Genomic DNA, 18,416 nt, shown 5'->3' on the forward strand with positions numbered 1-18,416 from the left:
CTCATTAATGCTCTTACCCTCCTGCAGGTACATCACAGCCTGAGAGTAGTTCTGCAAGGCGTGATGAGTCCTCCCCAGACTGCTGTAGGACACAGTTTTGGCTACAAGGTCGTTCATCTGGGCTGCAATGCTGAGGTGCTGCTCCTGATAAACCACCGCCCTCTCGTAGGTGCCCAAGGACTCGTAGGTCAGGCCCAGGTTGCCGTAGGCCCGGCCTTGGCAAGTGGGGTTGTTGGTCTCCTCCGCGATCTGCAGGTCCAGCTGGTGATACTGCAGGGCTGTGTCGTACTCCCCCATCTGCTGGTAGACCCCACCGAGGCCGCAGGCAGCATCACTCTCCAGAGCTCGGTCCTTCATCTCCCGGGCGATATTCAGCTGCCGCTCCAGGCAAGAAATGGCCTGTTCGTAGTTGCCCAGCTGGCTGTGCAGGCTCCCCAGCTCCCCGTAGGCCTGGGCTTTGTTAAACGCCTCCCCCAGCTCATGTGCCACCACAAGCCTCTTCTCAAAGCACACCAGAGCCTGCTGCAAACTTCCCATTGCCCTGCAAAGGAGGAACACAACAGCATTTATTTTGCCAGTATTTTCTTGAAAGAAGTTGTTTTGTCATTTCCGCTAGAGGCCAGCTCAAATCTTTCAGGCAGAGGAAAATGCTCCCCCCAGGAGATATCCCATCCTCCTTCTGAATCAACCTCTTCCTTCTGAATCAACCTCCTTCTTCTGCCTCCCTAAGAACTTCTCTTCCTCTCAGGGCAGAGCAACATCAGCTTCATGATTTGAGCCAGCAGCACAGTCCTCAGCACCCCGAGGATGCTGTTACTCCTGTGCCACATCCCCGTGCACGTGTACAGCGGCCACACAAACACACCCCATCACTAACACAGCACATCCATTAGTAATCCATTAGTAATCCATCAGTACTTGTACTTCACCAGCATTAGAACAGATTACAGAGCTTCTTACCTGTGCCCATTGCCCAAGCCCCGGTAGGCCTTTGCCTGATCTTGCATACGGTTCAAGCTCTGCGCCACGGACAGGTACTGCTCATAATACTTTATAGCCTCCTCGAAATCTCCCAGAGCTTCGTAGCAATCTCCCAGGTTTCCGTATGCTCGGCCCCGATCTAACACGGACTCGTTTCCGCTGAGCTGCTGCAGCATGGCCAGCTGCTGCTCGAAGTAGCCGATAGCTTCCTCCATGACGTTCATGTTCATCTTGGTGATCCCCATGTTACCGTAGACTTGGGCTTCTATGCTGGGGTCCTTCAACTTCTGCCCAAGCTCCAGCTGCTCTTCATAACACTTGAAGGCCATGGTGTACTTCCCAAGGGACATATACACTGCAGCGAGGTGCCCGTGTGCTCTGCACTCTCCCGGCATATCTCCCAGCTCCTGGTACACCTCCAGCTCCTGTGTGTGGTAACCCAAAGCCTTGTCACACTTCTGTATCATCCTGTACGCAGAGCCCAAGGCTGCGTAGGCACTGGCTTCCAGTCTCCTGTCTTTAACATGATGGGCTAAGCTCAACTGCTGCTCATAAAATTTTATTGCACCATTTACGTCTTTTTTACAGACAAAAATATCCCCTAAGTTCCCCAGAGCCCGGAATTTGGCCTGGGAATTGTTCAGAGACTGAGCCAGGGACAGCAGGTACTTCTGACACTCCTCTGCTTTGCTGAAGTCCATCAAGGCTTTGAAGGCCAGGCCCAGGTTGCAATAGGCTTTGGCTTGGCTCAGCTTGTCGTGAAGATCCTTCGCCAAGGCGAGGTCCTGCTCGTAGTATTTAACAGCTTCCCCGTAGTTCCCGAGGCAGTAATGGGCATAGCCAAGGTTATGGCACACTTTGCCCTCCCCTTCCATGTCCTGCAGCTCCGGGGACAGGCGCAGGTACTGCTCGTAGTAGGGGGCTGCCTGCACGTACTCTCCTCGCGAGCAGTGGAAGTTGCCCAAATTGCTGAGGGCCCGCGCTTCGCTCTGGATGTCTCGCAGCTCGCGGGCGATGTTGAGGTGGTTCTGGTAGTGCTGCAGAGCACGGTCGTGGGCGCCCAGAGCTTGGTAGGCAACCGCTAAGTTCCCGTGGGTAGACGCCTGGGAGGCACGGTCATTGACTTCCATGGAGATCTGCAGCTCCTGCCGATGGTACTTGACAGCCTGGTCGTACATGCCCAGGGCGTTGTAAGCGTTGCCCATGTTGCCGTAGGCCCGGCCCTGGGCCGCGTAATCGCTGAGCTCCTGAGCGATGGACAGATGTGTCTTGTGCAGCCGCAGCGCAGTGTCATAGTCGCCCTTCATCTGGTGAATGATTCCTGAAAAGCAACAGAAACGGGCTCAACAAAAGGCATTCCTCTGGACCTCACCTGGTCCTTCCCCGGGGCTCCCTACACCAGGGACCCCCATCCCTTCCCCACACACCCCGACACGTCCCCGGCACAGCCCTTGTGGCACAGCCCCTCTCAAATGAACCCCTTCCTCGCCCCTAACAGCCAAATCCTGGAGAAGGTTTATATTTGAAGCACACATTCACCACAACGACTGGACAGTACGGCCTTATAAAATGCCCATTTTCTTCTGAACTATGCTATTTTTTTTTTCCATCAGTGACACCTGGTGACCCCAGAGCTCATACTCAACACATCGAGCGAGAAAGCACTTGCTCTTCAATTTCAGTCAAATCATCTCGTACTTGTTAAGAGACATGGGAACAGGAGCTCTGACTCTGCTAATGTTACAACTTCTGCTTCAATTAAACTCTGTGCTAATAATACGTGTGGCTCCTTTGCAAACACTCGTGAGCAGGCCAGGAGATCCATGACCCCTGAAGGAGGTCCTGCAAACACAGATCCTGCAGATCCATCATAGTTGCTTGATACCTGAAGACAGCTTCAGGTCTTTCCCTAAAATCAAACCACTTGCAATTTCCATCTCCTATCACAACCACCGTGTTGAGGGGGAAGAGGCGGAGGGTCAGGAAGCAGCTGCCTTCCCCGGTCACCAGCATGATCAGGCCCTGCACATCAGCCTCCTCTTGGCTTGTACTTTTAAAGAGAAATTTGAAGACAGAGGCTTTCCAAGTGAGGGCTGAAATTTGCTTTCCCGAGGCAGTCTGGATCTCGCAGATTCATTTTTTAAACTCACGTGGGATTGAAAACTCAAGTTCCATTACATCAGCCTGAGGCATTCTGGCTGGATTACCTGTATTTCTAACAAAGCAAGTGATTAAAAAATTCTGCTCGCTTTCCTAATAACACAAGGCTTCAGGAGAAGGCCATTTAGAAAACACGGGCAGAACCCATCAGGATCAAACCAGTGAACGCTTGGCTGCTGCTGACACTTGGTTTCTCCCCCCTGCACCGCAATCAGGGTCAAAGCTAGAGCTCATGGCAGCAGGGACCGGCTCCCTGGTGTCTTGGTCCAGCTCCTGGCCAAATCCTTCCCCAGCTCCAAGGAGGAAGCCTCCCCCCTGCACCGCAATCAGGGTCAAAGCTAGAGCTCATGGCAGCAGGGACCGGCTCCCTGGTGTCTTGGTCCAGCTCCTGGCCAAATCCTTCCCCAGCTCCAAGGAGGAAACTATTGCCAGCATTAGCTATTGCCAGCATTAGCTATTGATCAGCGTTAGCTATTGATCAGCGTTAGGGCTCTTGCCAGCATTAGCTATTGATCAGCGTTAGCTATTGATCAGCGTTAGCTATTGATCAGCGTTAGCTATTGCCTCTCTGGCTGCTGCACGGGGATGTTTCCCTCGGGGCTGACGAGGGAAGGCGGTGGCAGCAAGGACGGGAGGATGCATTTCTCAACAGACAAAAATGAGGTTCACAGATGCATGGGAGACGAAGCCTTCACAGCTCTAAATGTTTTAGTCAGCCTCTTTACTGCCAAGAAAGGAGAAAAACAGTGAGCAAATGTTTACCAGGAGATACCCAGGACAAACCCAAGCAGCGTAACAGAGAACAAAGCTGTGCTCTTCGCACCCACGGCGCCTGCTAGCGCATTAGTTTGCTTGAGCTGTCACCCATCTGTTGCGGCACTTAAGGAAGAAGGATCCAGAAGCACACTGTCACTTTGAAGCATTAGCATTCTGACTCGTTCTTACAGCTATAATTATTGACTTCAAAGTAAAAGATAGTCTCCTGGTCAGGCAGCTAAATGGTATTCTGGAATAGCACACAAAGGATACGGCAGAACAGCCCCAGCAGGCAGGAGGGGAGATGGCCAGAGATAGCTTTTAGTGCCTTTATAGAGTGTAAAGCACCAAAATTGGCACAAATGACAGTAATTCACAAGCTTTCTTTCCTTAATGATGAACACAGTTAGAACTGGCTAGAAACCTGTATAAGACATTGGCAAAATAATCAGAAAAGTCACATTCTGCCTATGCAAATCACCAATTTTTCCAGTTCGGGCAAGAAATTGGTAAGGTGGGAGAGAAAGTGTCAGCCTAATTTTTGGAACAGTCTCTGCAGCTCCTGTGCTGGAGCCCAGCAGGAGGTTACAGCAGAGGACGAGGGGATCTCCAGCCTCCCAGCTGCAAAAATGCTTCAAGAGGGAACATCCAGCACCTTTGGACAAGGCGCCAAGCGCATGAGGATACGCAGAGAAGCTCTCTGTAACTGCAAAGAGACACTAAGCACCAAGGGAGAGACTTGAAACTGGGTTTTATTAATAATCTGAATTGTCCTCTCTCCCTCGCAGTGGGAACCCTTAAGAGCTGCAGAGGCTGAAAAGCCAGCTCCCCACGTGGAGCCCTGGCGTTCGGAAGCACCATCTGCTTTGCCAAGGTTGACGACTGGAGACTTGTGGTTGAACTCCATATCTCCTTGTTGGGAAGGGCTTGATAACTCCCGATGGCTCCCAGTCCATTACCTTCTGCTCCCGGAGCCGCAGAGCACGTTACACCTCCCCACAGAGCTCTGCAGCAGCTGCATCTCCTTGTTGGGAAGGGCTTGATAACTCCCGATGGCTCCCAGTCCATTACCTTCTGCTCCCGGAGCCGCAGAGCACGTTACACCTCCCCACAGAGCTCTGCAGCAGCTGGGCCACCTCCTACCCCCGTCCCTGTTAGAAGCTGCACTTCCCAGGGCTTTCCATCCACTCCCGGGCCACCTCCTACCCCCGTCCCTCTCGCTGCACTTCCCAGGGCTTTCCATCCACTCCGCTGAAATGCAAACAGAAAATTTCTGTTGCTTCAGCAAAGAGGCCAACTCTAACATTCTGGCCTGGAAACACACATTTAGATATATTTTTTTGCCTGTCAGCACGGTTATTTTGATGAGGTTGTGTTTTGCATGTGGATTAGATGAAAGAGACAATTAAGACTTGACTTTTTAATTGGTACTGGATGCATTTTAAACAACAGCAATGGACTTTCTCAACCAGAACTGCGTGTTCTCTTTCTCCAGTATAACTTAACTCTGACAGAGAAGACATAAAAATATAGCCAAATAACAGCTGAAACGTGAGACCCTGCACTCAGAAGCTCGGAAAACTACCCTAATACCAAGTGTGGAGTGGCTGAGTCAGCATACCAGCCCAATGTTATATTTAGCCTTAAATCCAATCCAACACAAGAAAAACATTCTCTGCTGCACCGAAGCTCTTTTTTTCTTACAAAAATTTCTGGAATTACAACTCTTTCCTTTTTTTTTTTTTTTCTTACAAAAATTTCTGGAATTACACCCTGAAAGTGTAATTAAATCCAAAGCTGCCGTAAGATTAATAATGATATTAAGATGAATTTTCTAGTCCCAAAATGACTGGTTTTGAGCCAGCAAAACGGTGAGAGAATTTAAACCGCAAGTACCAGGAAGGTTGAGGACCAGCAGCAAGGTGGCAAGTTGCTGCCTTTTGCAGCACCCTCAGCCCTCTCACCCACTGGGTGCTCTGTCCCAGGATCAGAAATGGTACCAATGCTCACTGCCCTCTTTTCCCTCACAAACCCATTCTGCCTCACACATTTGCCCTAATTTGTGTAAAGGAGGAAATTCTCCACGCTCATCAGAAAGCCAGGAGTGTTTTGTTTTCTCCAGTTCACCTTATCTTCTTCGTTCAGCTCCTGAAGACTCAGCTATTAAGAGAAATTAAGTAATTCATCAAGCCCTTTTCAATTACCTGCTGTTGATAACATCAGAGCACAATTAGCATCTACAAATGAACCGAGCGCCAACTGCCAAGCAGAAACAGCAGCTAATTTACTGCGTGGGGCAGGCAGCAAGAGCTGATGCTCAGGGGCTGCCAGCAAACACAGATTTTGTTCTACCAGCAACAGCCCTGTTCCAGCCCCCCCAGCCAGCTGAGAACACATCCCCAAATCCCCAGCAACAGCTGGAACACCAGCAGCACACACCGCCCCATCCCACGGCAGAGAGGGAAAAGCATCTTTGGTCTCTTCCACATCTGCTGCTGTGAAGAAGAAGCAGGAATGGACTTGACTTTGATGGAGTTCAGCCCCTCCTGCCTGCCAGCAGGACGCCAAGGTCTCTCCTCTGAAGAACATGAGATTCCTACACGCTGTTATTTTAACGTACACATTCTGAAAACAAACTCAGTTTGGATTTGACCCACGTGTCTCCCAACTTACAAGGCAGCAATACAGTGACATATCCCTCTGACAAGCTCGCAGAGGAAAGGCCAGGTAATAAACCACGTCACTTCTTGCCTCGGTGCAAGACTTAACGTTTATTTCTGACACCTGAATTCAAACACACTTTACCATTTCACCTCCCTTCTACCATGAGCTTGGGCTTTCTGGTGCCTTTCTGAGCGGGTTAATAATTGAACATGGGACACATTACATGACATTGGCACACAATCTGCCAAGTGCCTGTTTAATTTATGAAGACAATCTGGTGAAACTGGGGGTAGCTGTGACGCTAGCACACAGCCAACCGCCTGCATCCTGGCAGCAGCTCTCATAGTCACGGCGTTCCCTGACAAATTCTGCTCCGTGTCCTTACCTAGATTGGAGGAGGCTCTGCCTTCAGCAGCTCGATCCTGCAGGCTCTCCGCGATGTGCAACTGTTCCTCGTGGTACTGCTTAGCCCTTTCCAGGTCCTGCATACATCTGGCCGCGTGGCCCAAGCCGGCATAAGCTCGCATCTCAATGGCCTTCTCCTCCAGCTCCTGGGCCAGCTCCAACACGTAGTTGTGGTAGGACATGGCTTTGTCGAAGTTCCTCCGGTAGTGGTAAGCGCTGCCCAGGTTGCTGTAGGCTCGAGCTTCCTCCCGCTTGTTCCCCAGCTCCTTGGCGATCTTCAGATGCTGTTCGTGGCACTGCACCGCGTTTTCAAAATCCCCCATGGCAATGTACACTGCTCCCATGTTGCCCAGCTCCCGCGCCTCGGAGAGCTCATCTTTGGACTGCTTTGCGAGGAGGACACACTGCTTGTGGCTCGCCAGCGCGTTCGGGTAGTCCCCAATGGCTGTGTACACGTGGCCCAGACTGCTCAGTGCTGAGGACGCTGCCTGCAGGGATAAGAGAGAAAAGGTAAATACAAATATTCGTGGAAACAAATCAGACGGCCCCAGTCTTAGAAATTAAAGCCACAAAAGGTCCCTCTGGAGAAAGAATGTGACTACCAGTTAGAAAACCTGCTCTCTGCAGTTATTCTGCACCCCTCAGGGCAGCTCAGGTTGAAGAATAGGAATGGGGTTGACTTGGGAGAACAGGGCCAGGATTATCCCTTTCTCTGAAGCATTCAGTGTGTGTGCACCTGGCGGAGGGGAAGGACAGCCCAGCAAAGACGTGGAGACCACTGGGCAAACAGAGAAAGTCATCACTGCAGAAAACTGCCCTCCAGGAGCAGCCTGAGCTGTCCCCCAGGGCAGCACTTCCCCACAGGCAGCCACAGCTCGGGTCACCTCTCACAACCACTTCAACACCCACACCAAGTCCTGTCAACACAGCAAACAATCCTGGGTACAGCAGCTCTCGAGAAAGCAGACAAATCAGGGGATTCACCTGCAGAGAACATCGCAAACGAACACTTGCTCTTCCACCCTCTGCCCACTCAGCTCAGGTCAAAGCAGCACACCCCTGAGACCCTGCTGTCAGAGACCAGCAGCTTGACATGCCCAACCATGCTGTGGGCTGAGCCACCACAAGGACTCTGAAGTTTCTTCTTCCCAGGCTAAACATCCTGTTGGAAAACTTACACCCTCAGCTGGGAGAAGGGAGATGCCCCTCCTGCTTATCTTGCAATACCAGTAGGTCAGTGTGCAGCCACCAACATCTTCACCTACTTCTGCTTGGCCAACCACACCAGGCCCTGCAGAGCACAGCTCTTACTGGGCAGCATCAGGGTCCTTCTGGCGCAACATCATTTGTTACTGAGCCCCAACCAACCTTGGGACGGCAGCAAAGACAACAGTATTTCAGCAGCTGGAGCCTCTGTCCCCTGAGGACATCTTAAATAAATATAGCTATTTGAAAACCTGAGTTCTTACCACTGAGGAACAGCTGTATTTAACAAGACAAATTATCCAAGGATCAGGTTCTTTTGCCCACTGCATCGAGCAGGACGCAGTCCTCCTTCCACCTGGCAGAGCTGGAGCACGCACAGCCGGAGAGCGGGGCGAGGAGCCAGGAACAGGGATGTGCTCCTTCTGCACATCTGCTGCCTCAGCACGGCTGGTCATGCCAAGGCCCTGACCCCGAGTCCTCCACGGTCCCTGCACACGCCTTTCCTTCCATACCCAGCTGCTGCTGTGACCCAATTCCACAAGGGTGGAAGGAAAACACTTTAATTAAGCAGCGGGAGTAGCTGAGGGACGGTGGTGGCTCCCCATCAGTGCCCAGAGTGGCCATGATGAACCCCTCCAACCCACCCACCATCAGACCAGGAAGCCCCACCACCTTCTCCCTAGGCAGTCATACATCTGCCCCCAGGAGCTACTCCAGCTTTCCCTCACCCTGGGCATTCCTTATGGACACTCCTTTTGATAAACTGGGATGTTCCTGCCAGGCTCCCACCTGCCGACTGGCTGTGCCGCACAGATGCAGGATTTTAATTCCTTTCTCCAAGGCAAATGATTAACCTCTTCCTGGCCACACTGTCTAGAGATCAGATACAAAGAGTGTGGATCAGAAAATCTCCTGCAGGAGAGGCGACTCAGCGCCTCTCAACTGGAACCACATTCTGCCATTAAAATTGAAGAAACGAGCCTTTCATGACTTTCAAAAACAGTAGCAGGAGAAACCTTCCTAAAGATTATTTTTACTAAAATGATATCACGAGTGGAAGAGTAATGCTAAGCCGGGAAGATCTACGGGCCAGGGCAAGAAGCGGAGAGCACAGGTGATAAATTACTGTTGTGATCAGCGGCATTAACAGAGTCATATTTCCACACCGAGGAACTGTAAATATGCTGTGCTGACCCAAATTAATAGGGAAACCATCTTTTCTGATACAAGAACCTGAGGTGACAGATTAGCTATTAAACACAATTTATAGGTCATAAGATAGAGAAGTTATAAGAAAGCTCTCCCGGAGCCAGCTCCGTGAAGAGCCAAGCTGCATTTGTCCTCCCCGAGGCATCCTCTCAGGCAGCTTAATTATAATGGAAGAATTGCCAGAATTCAAAATGTCTTTATTTTTTTCCACTTAGTGTTGCAGATGAACCTCGTTCGAGGCAAGGGACAATGCAGGAAGAGCTGTGGCAGAACCGCAGCCGCCGTCGGGAAGCCCTGGAGCATCCCTGGTACCACCCCACGTGGCAGTGGGACAGGAGAGCCCGGGGCTTGGACCCACAGATTGGCTTTAAGGTCCCTTCCAGCCCAAACCATTCTATGATTCCATAAGATGAATGTATGCATAGTATTGAGTCATTTGCATTCTCAGGAGGAAAAAAAAAGGCAAAAAATACATACATGCAGACACCTTGCATGAGCCCGGACCAAAAAAACCCACTCTGTGGGGCCAATGATGGGCTTCAAGGTGCACAGGAGCTCCCTTGGGCTTGCTGGTGAGCAACACGCTCACTGCTGCATGGAACAAACCAGTAGCCATTTTAGGAAAATTAAAAAGCAGCACAACACAATCAGCAGAACAGACTGAGCAGCCTCCGTTCATTGGGGAAGACAATAAGGCCACCAGCAGCAGCAGTGGTGGCGGGAGAGAATGGAATTGTCCTTCTGGAAAACAAGGAGTCAGTGAAAACTGGTGTCTCCTGGGGCTGCTCAAAAAAAAAGAAAAAGAAGGTGGACATTTATGCATGCAGATTGGTGAATAAGATGAGTTATGGCAAAGAGCCATTGAGACAGACTCAAGACGATGTTAATGGGCTCTGGCCAGGGAAAAGAGACATAAATGGAAAGCAGCAGAAATCAGATTTTCTGTGCACAAGAGAAAGCTGACAGATGCAGAGACTGCTCGTACTGTACACGGGAAGGAATCCTTAGGAGATCTCCTAGACTGTGGCTGGAAAAGTTTATTCTCAGGGCTCCTAATCCCTTTGCCCCACAGCATTTCCAGGCTGTCAGAACAGAGCAGCAGATGAAGGGCAGGAGCTCGGTAATGGTTCTCAGGACATGCAAAAAGACTGGGCACATGTCTGAGTGCCCGGGGCTGGATTGTCCAAGCCAGGATGTGGGAGGAGACAGGAGCAGAAAAGTGAAATAAGTAGGAAGAGACAAAAAGAGAAATGGAAAGTGAAGGGTAAAGGGCTGACAAGAAATAGCCTGACTTGGTTAGAAAGATGGGGTTGTTTCCAGAGGCTCTGCTGTTGCTCCCCCATCCTCTGATGGGACCTTCACACCAACGCTCCCCACGCGTTTTGTTCTGCAGCAGCTTCCACCATGATCCGAGAGCTCCGAGAAAAGCACTTCTCCATCATCTTGGAGTCTGCAGGAGCGGAGCCTCCGGCACTCGAGGCCTCCCTGGGGCTGGCTGTGTGCAGCAGGAGAACGACCCGCGCTCCGCGTGCTCGTGGGGGCAATCAGCGGAAAGTCTGCGGAGCTTGACATTAAAGCGGTGTTTAGGAACAATTTGGTGATTACATCTGCTGGGGGACACCAATGACTCGCTTCAGGGGGTTAGTAATAGGATTCCAGAAGATAAATTCATCACTGTATACTTAATAAAATCCTCTGCATAATAGGATCCGCCGGGAGCTCCGCGTGGCTCAGCCGCTGGGCCAGCAGGGACGGGGCATCCCCCCCAGCACCCCCACAAGAGCCAAAACGCTGCGGTGAGAGAACAAGGTCTACACATGGGAAGCACAATCCAGCCCTGCCTGCACGAACCTCTGCTTGGTAGCAGGGTGACGGGAGACCACAGCTCCATACCAGCGGGGTTTCGCATCAGCCAACAAAGAAAATCGATGCTTTATATATCTGACAAAGACAAATTTGACAGTGGGGGTTGCTACACCTCCAATTATGCAATTTATCACTTTAATAGAAAGCAGATTCTCCTGCCACTGAGCTGAGGCACAGAAGGGAGTTCTGAAAAAGGTTTCTAATTGCTCTCTTTTTCTTGGGAGCAAGAGCCAGCTCAGGTTTTTCAGCTGAATAAGGTAAAGAGTCTGATATTAAGCAGATGTGCATCAGAGAATGACAACTAACAGGGGTCTGGTGGCTTGGAGGGATGTGTTTCTTAGGTATTCCACCATTGCCAGAGAACGCTCATTTCCCGATTATGTTACATTTAAACAATTCTTTAACCGATTGCACAGCCTCCCCAAATGAGAACACTGCGTAATGATTCTGTAACGAGCAAGGTGAGGATGCTCTGCCTGGTATCACACTATAAGGTACCCTTTTTGCCCCAGAGACAGACAGACACCAATTGGGATTGATCAGAGATCGAGCTTTTACAGCCAAGGTGGGGAAATAAGCAGCGAGGACTAAGCATTTGTGAAATCCAAAAGCCTGGCTGCAGCAGGCTCTATCCATGCTGTTTCTCTCCCCTTCTCCCTCTGGGCACAGGGTAACAGCAGTACCTGATCCTACACGACAGAGCAGAGCTGTATCCAAAAGATCAGCCATGTGTATCCAGAACGTCTGTACTGGGGATGGCCAGCAGCACCGCTCTCTTCCCGAGCAGCATCCCTCCCCGCACCGCGCTCTTGCTCCGAAATGCAAGCAAAGGTTTCCTGCTTCACTGAGTGCATTTTGGGGGCGGTGAGAAGGCAGCTTCAACAGAAAATATTTAAATCTGCAAGCATTAAGAGGATGAGTTCTGTTGGTTTCACCATAAAGGGCAAAATCTCACCGTATCTTACATCAGCATAACTGTAATTGGGGGTTCAGTCTCTTCTCCCAAGGAACAGGCGATGGGACAAGAGGAAATGGCCTCAAGTTGCACCAGGGGAGGTTCAGATTGGAAATCAGGAAAAATTTTGACACTGAAAGGGTTACTAAGATCAGCGTAACTGTAATTGGGGGGTCGGTCTCTTCTCCCAAGTCACAGCTAGGGCTTGGAATGGGCTGCCCAGGGCACTGGTTGAGGCACCATCCCTGGAGGTATTCAAAAGCCGGGTTGCCATAGAGCTTACAGACATGGCTTACAGACAGATGGGTTTTATCAGAGTTAGGTTGATGGTTGGACTGGATGATCTTAAAGGTCCCTTCCAACCCAGATAATTCTATGATTCTAAATTTTCTGCGTAGGATGCACAGAAATTAGTAACACAACACTGTGTTTAAGCTCTTTCTGTGTGTCAGCTCTGCTTGTTTTACAGGTAAGGACTGTGTAACTACTGGGCACACAGGCAGAACAGCAGCGTTAACAGGGCATGAATACTTTCAGGACCTACCTGTTTACAGGTAGGGACTGTGTAACTACCAGGCACACAGGCAGAACAGCAGCATTAACAGGGCATGAATACTTTCAGGACCTACCAAAACGATCCAGTGGCTGTAAACTGCATTTTATCTCCACTTCTATTAAACCCCTTTATCATGTCCTCAGAATCCATCGGTATTCCACAACCAGGCTTGGAGATTTATGCACTAACACAAGTTTCACACCCCAGTACAGCTGCTGCCCCATCAACATTCAAAGCTGCCCTTCCCTCCTCGCTCAAAGGCCGGGCTGATGTGCCAGTCCCACATCCAGCCTCCTCCTTTGTGTGCAGGCTTTTGAAAAGAAGAAAGGAAGCAGCAGGCAACATTCTCCTCCTGCAGGTTATCTGGAGGCAGAAAGAAGGAGCAGATTTGCTTTTAGGTAATTATTTCCTGGGGAAGAAAAATACACTGGAATCAATATCCCCATCAAAGTCAATTTATTTGTAAAAGGTCTCAGTCTTTTACATAGAAACTACCGAAAAAGCAAACCCCAGCAAAGCCAAAGCCGTGGAACAGAAACAGTAGTACCTGAATGTCTGGGAGGAACTTTGTAGCTACTGCTAAGTGAAAGGGAATAACCAGGAATTAAAGACACAATAGAAAAACTCAAAATACACAGCAGGAAGAGAGAGCTCAGGTCCCCTCCTGATGAACAGATTAAATCCACAGCTCCACGGGTCTCAAGGATTTGCTGCTCATGAGAGAGGCTGCCGTGGGCTGTGCTTACAATCTGCTCCCAGCCCTCCCTTTCCTCACTTGCTCAGGGAAATGACAATGTTCTAGAGGAATGATCATTCTTCCTGTTTCATGATAAAAGAATCACATAAATTATGTGAACCCAGACAAACCTGAACAGCACCACGGCTCGACTGTCGGGCTATTCACAGTCGGGTATCTTCCTGAAACCAAGGGCTTCAAAGGGAACACTGCCTTTCAGCTGCTCCTTTAGAGATCAGAATAACACCACTCCCGTGGAAAATCTCTTCACTCCATCTCCTCCACTCTAATTAGGAGCCAGGTGCCCAGTTCCACCTGGAGAACTTGTAAAACCAAACCTGAGTTACTCTCTTAACACAACAGCAAATATTTTTGACCAAGTTAGCAAGGTTTTGCTGGAAAACAGAAGCAGCCACTAGTCCACACCGATACCTACTTTTTAGGAGTGAAACGGCTCGTCACTCCTACTGAAAATGCTGTTGATGTTCACGGTGTGAGCTGAGCCACCACCAGTCACCGAGCCAAGGCTGGGAGCCAGGAGGAACGTGCTGCTCTCCTCTGCTGCTCTGCAGCAATGAATTCTCATCCCACAAAGAAAAGGAATTCACGCAAAGCTCACCAGCCTCAGCATCAATCTAAGCATCATCTGGGGCTCACTTATCTTTATCCCAAATAGCCAAAATTTGGTAGCTTTCTGGGGAGGTTCAGATTGGAAATTAGGAAATGGGCTGCCCAGGGAAGGGGTTGAGGCACCATCCCTGGGGGTATTTAGAAGCCAGGTTGCCATAGTGCTTAGAGACATGGTTTAGTGATGGTTTTTATCAGAGTTAGGTTGATGGTTGGACTCATCTTAAAGTTCCCTTCCAACCCAGACAATTCTATGATTGGAAAAGGCTCCTGTGTGAAATCACTTCAGGGAGGACTGCTGACTTGTCATTTTTAGTGATGATGTAAGAAAAGAAGCCCTCATTTAAAACCACAGGCTCCTCCGAGGTGGTGTCACTGAGGAGTGACTCATGCCCTGGTCAAAGCCAGTCCTGGAAGAAAAAGCCAGCACGTTACAAACTGGGATCCCACAGAACCCAGAGCAGCTCTTTGTGCCAGCAAAGGAATCTGTGACTCCTGCAGCGCCAGCCCTAGCGCTACTCTTGCTCATAAAAGCTGGATACTGCTTCCCTGGAAGCTCAATCCGGGAAAGCCTGGGCTGAGGTGGGTCTTCTGGAAGCCCGAGGAGAGCTGCAGTTTTCTGCTTCTTTTTTACTGCAATGGGGCACGGGCCTCGGCAGATACTGCGAGAGGTAAGTAAAACCAGAAGACTGCATTTCCTTCAGCTAAAAGCCGTGTGCTGTGGAGGTCAAGTGGGGACATTTAAAGGAGATCCTCAGGAAGTATTACATTTCCCTTTTGAGTCACAAGTCCAAACAAAACAAAGCATATGGCCTTTTAGTGCATTCCCAAATTTCCTGCACTGGTCAGATTTCCCTTCGTTCTGCTTAATCCTATCACATTTGAACCAGACAAACCTGCACGAATCCAGTCACGCTGACTTTCTCTAAAAGGAGCTGCTGAAGACAGAAAGAGAAAGGCAAAGAATTTATGCTCTCTTATACAAACCCAGCCACTTGATGCTGGAGCTCTCTGGCTGCTCACATCACTGAACTCATCCTCTCAACCACACAGGTAATTCAGTCTCACACGTAATGCAGCAGTAGGGGCCTAAAAGACCCAGAATTCTCAAATAAGCACATATGGCAAGTGTTTTCCCAGCAGCTGGTGCTCAGCCTTCTTCCAAGAACGCAAATACAAGGCAGTTTGCCCCAGATCCCTAATGAAACAAGGCTACTGCCTGCAATGAGAGGCTGAAATGAAGGACAGCAAAGGCAAAGGACAGCACCACACTTATTTAATGAGGGTTTCGTTGCATACCCGCATCACAGGTCAGATTTTTAATCAGAGGCCCCTCAAAGACCAGCTGTTTGAAGTTTAAGTGTACATGGGAACAATATGAACTGGGAAGTGTGTGTCTGTGACTCCGTACACCCAACACCAGAGCCAAACATCTGGGCCAGACAAAGACTGAACTCCAGCAAACTGAACAATGTGGCAAAAAGTGTCCAGGAAGACATTCTGCAGAGAGAGTCAAACTCTCACAAGGTCTCGTTAAGCTGAAATCACAACACCTGCAGAATCTGAGACTTCAAGGGCAGCAGAGGTAAAAATAAAGCTTCTGTCCTGTTAGGAAATCTGGAAAACCAATCTGTCCCACTCTCTCCTAACTCCGCACTGGTGCTTCCTACCGCTCCCTCAGCAGCCCTCGCAGAGGGACTGGGCTCACCTTCACTACCCCAATCTGCTGGGCCAGGTCCTCTCAGCGAGTGGCCAATATTGAGATTTGAGCTCTATCCATCAGGTTGCCCTCAAGTCCAGCACAAAATCAGCAGTGATTCCAGAAGGCACGGAGCAGGATCTGCAAACGCCTCCTCAAAAAGCTGGGAAAGTGTTAGTGCTGGTCTCCTGGCAAAGCAAGAACACTCTGTGGTCCTACACAAGGTGACAACCCTGCTTTTGTGTATGTCTTGTAAAGCAAAAAATATTCAAGCCACAGAGTCTCAACAGAGTAGCGATGGGGCAGAGGTGCTGGGGTGCCCTGTGGAACCCCCTCCTCTGCCTCATCCCTGGGAATCCTGGAAATCCCACCAGGCCCCTCCACCACTTCAGTTGCCAGTTGGGAAACTTGTGCCAGTCCAGCCAGTGCTGTAGCTGAGCCTTACCCATTTCTGTACTGGGAAGGAGATGGAGAGTGAAGCTGCACACTGGTGCAGTGACTCTTGGCAGCTTCCCCCCCCAGTAACAATGAAAATATGTATTAAAACCAGCCTGAGATGAGCGAGAAGGCTCCGTGGTGCCAGGCTTCGTGCAAGGGCTCAGATTAGACAAGAACTTTCAATGGGAAAGTGGCCCTTTCTTTCTGCAAGTATCCACTCCAGGAACTGCAAAGGGCCTGATCTTTTTACCAGTTTCTGGTTTCTGCGGGCAATTTTCCACTGAGTTCCGAGGAACTGACGCTGGTCTCTCACCTCTTTGGAGAGCAGAGACCAGGAGCAGCCTTTTGCCTGAGTGGTTCACAGCCATTCTCTTGTTTGTAAATCCTGCGTGAAGTGTCATGGGATTTGGAAAGCTGTTTCTCACGCAGAGGCTGAATCAAAAACCAGCTTGTTTCAATTTCTTAAAAGTACCTCCAGGACTCAAAAAGATCCCTAAAAGAACCCCAGAGAAAAACAGATGGCTTAATGGAGAAACAAGAGCGAAGAGGCGACCCCATGCACTGAAAATGTTTATGAGAATAGATGCACCACAGCCACACGTTTCTCCTCTCGCTGCTTGACCTTTTTGATAAGATACTGGGGTTTTTTGACACAAGAATAGGAGGACACTCCAGCAAAGTTGCCACCTCTGCAATCCATAGGCACGGCCCTCATGCAAAGGGCTGTAGCCTCTTGACGTTCTTGCGGTACCAGTAACAAAAAGACACTCCTTTCTTAACAAAAGCTCCCACACCATTTCCAATCTCATCTCTTGAAAAAGCTCATGAAGTGAAAGCTCTTCGCTGTTTCATGCAGTAGCAGCAGTCGCACCCTAAACTTATCATTCCTGCTCTTCTATTAGCAGCAGCTGCATTACCCACTAATCTAGGTACCAATTAGCAAAGCCCCCCCTCGGCCTGTTCCTTACTTCTGGAGCTCCAGCCAGATGTGATAAAGCTATAAGGAATAAGGTATATTCTCCTCTTAGTCCTTCCTGTTCGTGTTGCTACAGGCAGTAGTTAATCCACTTCTGGCAGACAACCACAATAATAAATTATTTCGAAGCAGGGGCTTCACTACAGAAGAGGAAAAGGGACAGAAAATAGAAGAGCAGAGAAACAAATACCTTCTTTGCGCATTCTCTGCAAAGCTCTGTTGCTGCAGCAAGCGCCACGTTCGCCTCCACAGCCTGCCCCTGACATCTTAGTCAATGTTTTCATCCATGACAAATTGCTTTAGCCTGAAGACTCTTTCCAGTTCTCATTTGTGAGGTATTTATATCCTGTCCTCATTTTCCAGACTGTTTGCAAATATAACCAGATAACTGCAGTCCTAAGATTTTCAGATTTTTTTTCCTCCTTTCTGCAAAGTCTGGCAGCCCCAGGGACAGGCCACCTCGGATAACTACAGTCCTAAGATTTTCAGATTTTTTTCCTCCTTTCTGCGAAGTCTGGCAGCCCCAGGGACAGGCCACCTCCTCATATGGCCCAGTCCCACACAGACGCCACGGGCAGAGAAACTGCTCTGGGCTCCCTCTGCCTCCTGTTAATGAATTAATTTGGTTCTTAGCACTCCATCTGAGGGGGATGCTAATGAAGCACAAACGAGGATGCACGTGACCAGGTGATGATCACTTGGGGATCTGCAGTGAGAAAGAGACCAAGTTGGCCCTATGAGAAATTGTATTTGAAAACACCTGAAAGCCACTTGGAGGAGATGGAGAAGGATTATGGCTGTGAATGATAACCCAGGCAAAGCTAAATTCTGCAGAGAGCGGGAGCAGCCCCCAGCCCACTGCTGTGCACCCCAGTAACTAGTGATACACGAACAGAAGGGTAAACAGAAGGGGCTTCTTGGCAGCAGTTAAGACACTGCTCAGGAAGAACAGACAGACACAGTCTGGAAGGTCTGGGTGTGCTTTCTGTTTTCCCAAAGATGTGCTACAGAAACCAGAGCCTTACACAAAGGAGATTTTTGAAGCACGTGTTAGCTTACCATTCTCAAATTCTCTCAAAAACTGTCAACAATTGCATGAAAAAAAATTTTTAAAATCCCCCACATGCACAATGTTTCATTCCCATTAAGCTCGGGCTGTGACTGGGCAGTGGAATGGGGTAG

The 18,416-nt window shown here is 49.6% G+C and overlaps 1 protein-coding gene across 1 annotated transcript in view; it reads right to left on the bottom strand.

Annotated features, from left to right (window-relative positions):
* Nucleotides 1-18,416, bottom strand: part of TTC28 (tetratricopeptide repeat domain 28) — a 157,180-nt gene that overhangs the window by 48,500 nt on the left and 90,264 nt on the right. Inside the window, exons 5-7 of the mRNA XM_014944049.1 lie at nucleotides 6,947-7,454; nucleotides 961-2,302; nucleotides 18-541 (exon numbers count right to left, since the gene is read on the bottom strand). Coding sequence (XP_014799535.1) covers nucleotides 18-541; nucleotides 961-2,302; nucleotides 6,947-7,454 — 2,374 coding nt within the window. The remainder of the gene's footprint in view (nucleotides 1-17; nucleotides 542-960; nucleotides 2,303-6,946; nucleotides 7,455-18,416) is intronic.

This window comes from Calidris pugnax, unplaced genomic scaffold, assembly GCF_001431845.1.
Source record: "Calidris pugnax isolate Ruff unplaced genomic scaffold, ASM143184v1 scaffold138, whole genome shotgun sequence".
Taxonomy (NCBI): domain Eukaryota; kingdom Metazoa; phylum Chordata; class Aves; order Charadriiformes; family Scolopacidae; genus Calidris; species Calidris pugnax.